Genomic DNA, 6,000 nt, shown 5'->3' with positions numbered 1-6,000 from the left:
GACCCACACCGGGAGCACCGTGCACGGTTCCCGTCTCCCCGTCCCTGGGTCAGACCCACACCGGGAGCACCGTGCACGGTTCCCGTCTCCCCGTCCCTGGGTCAGACCCACACCGGGAGCACCGTGCACGGTTCCCGTCTCCCTGTCCCCGGGTCAGACCCACACCGGGAGCACCGTGCACGGTTCCCGTCTCCCTGTCCCCGGGTCAGACCCACACCGGGAGCACCGTGCACGGTTCCCTGCAGAACTTTGAGGGTTAAAACATAAACATATGTGGAAAGCAGAAGTGAGAATCAGGAACTCTGAAGTTTGTCGGAACTCTCTGGAACTTCAAAAGGTTATTGAACTTCTGGTATGGGATGTTTAGGTGAGCCTTGCTGTCTGGTTAAAGAGGAGAGAGAGAGGTGGGGAGGTGTAGGGAGGGAGTTCCTGACCACTACTGCCAATGGTGTAGGGGTCACAGAGACGGGGAGGGGTGTAGGGGAGGGAGGGGGTCGCAGAGACGGGGAGGGGTGTAGGGGAGGGAGGGGGTTCACAGAGACGGGGAGGGGTGTAGGGGAGGGAGGGGGTCGCAGAGACGGGGAGGGGTGTAGGGGAGGGAGGGGGTCGCAGAGACGGGGAGGGGTGTAGGGGAGGGAGGGGGTTCACAGAGACGGGGAGGGGTGTAGGGGAGGGAGGGTGTCACAGAGACGGGGAGGGGTTTAGGGGAGGGAGGGGGTGACGGAGACGGGGAGGGGTGTAGGGGAGGGAGGGGCTCGCAGAGACGGGGAGGGGTGTAGGGGAGGGAGGGGGTCGCAGAGAGGGTGAGGGGTGTAGGGGAGGGAGGGGGTCGCAGAGAGGGGGAGGGGTGTAGGGGAGGGAGGGGGTCGCAGAGACGGGGAGGGGTGTAGGGGAGGGAGGGGGTATCAGGGATTGGTGGTGCTCTGGAGTCAACCGCCCTGGAGTTATTACCTTTGTCTTCCTCCTCCTCCCCTCCCTCCATCCTCGTCCCTCCGTCTCCCACCTCCCTTCCCTCCTCCCACCTCCCCACCCTCCCTCCCTCCTTCTTCCCATCCCTTCCCTTCTCCCCTCTCCCTTTGCTCTGACCCCCCTCCCCTCCCTCTCACCACCTCCCCCCCCCGACCCCACTCCCCTCCCACACCCAGGTCACCGGCATCCAGAGGACTTCGTCCACCGAGTCCCTGCGATCGCCTTCCTCCCGCGCCCACGCCGCGGATGAACCCGTCGACAGGCAGGAGCGCTTCAGGCGGCTGACCCAGTCCAAATCCGTCATGCTCTCGCAGTTCACCGACCCCAAGGTAGGGCGGATGCGCCGGTCAGCAACCTTGGGAGGTCAAAGGCCAAGGCTGCGGCGGTGGGGGGGGGTGGGGAAGAGATCGCTGGGTCGGTGAACTCCCTCTCTCTGCCTCCATTCCCTGCACATCCATGGGCCTGTCTAACAGCCTCTTAACCCCCTCAATCGTATCTGCCTCCACCCCCTCCCCTGGCAGCACATTCCAGGCACCCACCGCTCTCTGTGTAAAAAAAAAACTTGCCCCGTACATCTCCTCTGAACCTTCCCCCCTCTCACCTTAAACGCACGCCCTCTGGTATTAGACATTTCCACCTGGCGGGGGGGGTGGAGAAAGATACCGGCTGTCTACTCTATCTGTGCCTCTCGTGGTCTTATAAATCTCACCCCTCGGCCTCCGCTGCTCTGGAGAGAACAACCTAAGTCTGTCCAACCTCTCCTCATAGCTCACACCCTCTAATCCAGGCAGCGTCCTGGTGAACCTCCCCTGCACCCTCTCCAAAGCACCCCCACACCCTTCCTGTAACGGGGGCGACCAGTATGAACGCGATACCCCAGACGCAGCCTGACCGGAGTTTTATACAGCTGCAACGTGACTTCCACTGAGCACTGTGTGAAGTTCTGGTCGTCCAGCTATAGGAAGGACATCGTTGAGTTGGAGAGGGGGCAGGAAAGATTCACGAGGATTTTGCCGGGACTGGAGGGCTGGAGTTACAAGGAGAGGTTGGACAGACTGGGACTGTTTTCCCCGGAGCGAATGAGGCTGAGGGGTGACCTTAGAGAGGTTTATAAAACCATGAAGGGCATCGATAAGGTGGACAGTCACAATCTTTCCCCCCAGGATAGGGGAGTCTGAAACTAGAGGGCACAGGTTTAAGGTGAGAGGGGAAAGAGATTTAATAGGGGACCCGAGGGGCAACTTCTTCACCCAGAGGGTGGTCCGTACGTGGAACTAGCTGCCAGAGGAAGTGGGTGAGGCAGGGACATTAACAACACTGGGACAGGTCCACAGATGGGAAAGGTTCAGAGGGATCTGGACAAATGGGACCAGGCTCAGGTCGAACTTTGGTTGGTGTGGAAAGGAACTGTTTCTGTGCTGTGTGACTGTATGATTCTGTGAACAGCACATCTTGAACGGTTTCTGTAATATTCTGATCATTCGCAGCCAGTTTTACGCAGTTTGTTGGATGTTATTCCCTATTACTATCCAAACACATTAAATTTACTGTTTTTATTTAAGAGGTTATACACTGGGATAAAAAAATTTCCAGTGAACCCGGTGGGCTTAAAGGGAGTGGGAAATGGGGTCCCTGGTGGGTTTAAGGGGAGTGGGAAACGGGGTCTTTCTCTCTCCCATCGCTTCTCTCACCAAGCCCTTCACTCACCTTTCTGTCACTGCACCTTTGAGTGTGTGTGTGTGTGTGTGTGTGTGTGTGTGTGTGTGTGTGTGTGTGTGTGTCTGTGTGGGATAATGAATGCCTTTTTGTAAGAGGGATGGTAACTGTATGAATTGAGGTGGTGAGTGTGTTTGTGTGTGTGACAGGCTGTGTGAGTGTGTGGGTGTGAGATGGTTGTGTGCACGAAGTGTGTTTATGGTTTGAGATGATATCTGTGTGTGTGTAAGTATGTGTATGTGTGTGTGTGTGTGCATGCATGTGTATGTGTGTGAGTGTGTGTGTCTGTGTGTGAGTGTGTGTCTGTGTGTGTGTGTGTGAATGTGTATGTCTGCGAGTGTGTCCGTGTCTGTGTGTTTGTGTTTGCTCCCTACCCCACCCAACCATCGGAAAGTTATTACAGTAATTGCCGTGTGTGATTCAGGCAGCCAGACGTTGTTCCCCAGCCCTGCTGGCACCTCTCACTCCTCAACTCCCCGGACAGGCGCACAAAGTCTCACACTGGAATGCAGCAGCTCAACTGTGAGTTCCCCTGTTCTGCTCTCTGCCCCCCCCTCCTTCTGTCAGCCTCTCTGCCCCCTCCCTCTCTCTGCCCCCTCTCTGTCCCCCCTCTGACCCCCTCCTCCCTCTCTGTCCCCTCCTCCCTCCCTCTCTGCCCCTCTCTCCCCCTCTCTGACCCCTCCCTCCCTCTCTGCCCCTCTCTGTCCCCCTCTCTGTCTCATCCTCCCTCTCTGCCCCTCTCTGTCCCCCCTCTGACCCCCTCCTCCCTCTCTGCCCCTCTCTGTCCCCCTCCCTCTCTCTCCCCCTCTCTGCCCCCTCCCTCCCTCTCTGCCCCTCTCTGTTCCCCTCTCTGTCCCCCCTCCCTCTCTGCCCACTCTGTCCCCTCCTCCCTCTCTGCCCCTCTCTGTCCCCCTCTCTGCCACCCTCTCCTCCTCTCTCTCTGTTCCCCCTCTCTCTGCCTCCCTCTATGTCCCCCCTCTCTCTCTGTTCCACGCTCTCTGCCTCCTGTACCCCTCTCTCTCTCTGTCACTCTCTCTCTCACTGCCTGCCTCTCTCCGTGTCTCTCTCTCTATATCCTTTAGTCTCTTTCTGCCTTTCCTGCTCTCTCTTCTCTCCTCTCTCTCGCTCTGTCCCTCTCTGCCTCTCACTCTCTTTCACTCTCTCTCCGTCTCTCTTTTTCTCTCTGTTTCTGTCTCTTTATCCTCTGGTTCTCTCTCTGTTTCCCCCTCTCTCCCCCTCTCTCCCCCTCTCTCCCCCTCTCTCCCCCTCTCTCCCCCTCTCTCCCCCTCTCTCCCCTCTCTCCCCCTCCTCTCTCCCCCCCCCCTCTCCCCCCTCTCCTCCATCCCTCCCCTCCCTCCCTCTCCCTCTCTCTCTCCCTCTCTGTCTGTCTGTCTCCCTCTCTCTCCATCTCTCTCCCCTCCCCTCCCTCTCTCTCTCCCCTCCTCCCCTTTCTCTCTCTCTCTCTCTCTCTCTCTCCCTCCCACTCCCCACTCTCTCCCTGTCTCTCTCTCACTCGGTTTCCTCTCTCTCCCTCTCTCTCCCTCTCTCTCCCTCTCTCTCCCTCTCTCTCCCTCTCTCTCCCTCTCTCTCCCTCTCTCTCCCTCTCTCTCCCTCTCTCTCCCTCTCTCTCCCTCTCTCTCCCTCTCCCTCCCTCTCCCTCCCTCCCACCCCACTCTCTCCCTGTCTCTCTCGGTTTCCTCTCTCTCTCCCCCTCTTCTCTGTCTGTCTGTCTCTCTCTCTCTCTCTCGCTCTTTCTCTCCCTCTCTCTCCCCTCTCCCTCTCTCTCCCTCTCTCCCTCCCTCCCTCTCTCTCTCTCTCTGTCTCTCCCTCCCCCTCTCTCTCTGTCTCTGTCTCTCCCTCCCCCTCTCTCTCCCCTCCCCTCCCTCTATCTCTCTCCCCTCCCCCCTCTCTCTGTCTCTCCCTCTCTCTCTCTCCCTCCCTCCCACTCCCCACTCTCTCCCTCTCTCTCTCCCCTCCCCTCCCTCCCTCTCTCTCCCCTCCCCTCTCTCCCTCTCTCTCTCCCTCTCTCTCTCTCTCACTCCCTCCCTCCCACTCCCCACTGTCTCCCTCTCTCTCTCTCACTTGGTTTCCTCTCTCTCCCCCTCTTCTCTGTCTCTCTCTCTCCCTCTCTCTCCTCCCCCTCTCTCTTCCCTCTCTCTCCCCTCTCTCCACCCTCCCTCCACTCTCTCTCCCTCTCTCTCCCTCTCACACACACACTCTGTCTCTCTCACATTCACACTCTCCCTACCTCTCTCTTACACACACAAACACTCTCTCTCTCTCCCTCCCTCTCTCTCGGACACACACACACTCTCTCCCTCCCTCTCTCTCACGCACACACAAACACTCTCTCTCGCTCTCTCCGTCTCTCTCTCCCTCCCTCCCTCTCCCCACTCTCTCCCTGTCTCTCTCTCACTCGGTTTCCTCTATCTCTCCCCCTCTTCTCTGTCTCTCTCTCTCTCTCTCTCTCTCTCCCCCTCCCTCCCTCCCTCCCTCCCTCTCTCCCTCTCTCTCCTCTGTCTCTCCCTCTCCTCCCTGCCTCTCTCCCAGAAACACAGGACCCATTCCCGGGAGAACCTGTTACCCCCCCACCCTCTCCCCCGCCCGGCTCCCAAACCTCCCCCGGGGTCTGGTGTCCAATCGGAGGTCTCCGCTTCCCCCCCCCCTCCATCCCATCAATTCCACTCCCCATAAACAGGCCAGGCGGGGCAGTGGGTCCTGTCACTGGTCGGGACACAGGCTCACCTGAAGGAACCCCTCCCCCTGAGCCAGAGACGCAATCCTCTCCCACCTCTCTCCCCCTGCCCACCCACCCACCTCACCCCGTGGGGCACGCACACCGTCCATGGGCCTTCAATACGGAGACAAGCCTTTCGGCCCAACCGGCCCATGCCGGCCGAGATTCCCATCCCAGCCAGTTCCATGTCCCTGCGTCGGGCCCCGTATACCTCTGAACCTTTCCTGTCCACGGACCTGTCCGAGTGTTGTTAATGTCCCTGCCTCACCCACTTCCTCTGGCAGCTCGTTCCACGTACGGACCACCCTCTGGGTGAAGAAGTTGCCCCATTAAATCTCTTTCCCCTCTCACCTTAAACCTGTGCCCTCTAGTTCTTGATTCCCCAATGCTGGGGGGGGAAGACTGTGCGCATTCACCCTATCGATGACCCTCGTTGGTTTATACACCTCTGTAAGGTCACCCCTCACGCTCCAGGGAATAAAGTCCCAACCTGCCCGACCCGTCTCCATGACTCAGTCCCTCGAGTCCCAGCAACATCCTCGTAAATCCGCGCATCACCCTGTCTATGCCCCTCACGA

General features: G+C 59.0%; 1 protein-coding gene across 1 annotated transcript in view; it reads left to right on the top strand.

The window, feature by feature from the left end:
- Nucleotides 1–6,000, top strand: part of arhgap9 (Rho GTPase activating protein 9) — a 61,854-nt gene that overhangs the window by 33,063 nt on the left and 22,791 nt on the right. Inside the window, 1 exon segment of the mRNA XM_052009404.1 lies at nt 1,146–1,298. Within this exon segment, the coding sequence (XP_051865364.1) occupies nt 1,146–1,298 (153 nt within the window).

Source organism: Pristis pectinata, chromosome X, assembly GCF_009764475.1.
Source record: "Pristis pectinata isolate sPriPec2 chromosome X, sPriPec2.1.pri, whole genome shotgun sequence".
Lineage (NCBI taxonomy): Eukaryota > Metazoa > Chordata > Chondrichthyes > Rhinopristiformes > Pristidae > Pristis > Pristis pectinata.
Note: the sequence above shows the minus strand (reverse complement) of the source record. Positions and strands in the feature narration are given on the sequence as shown.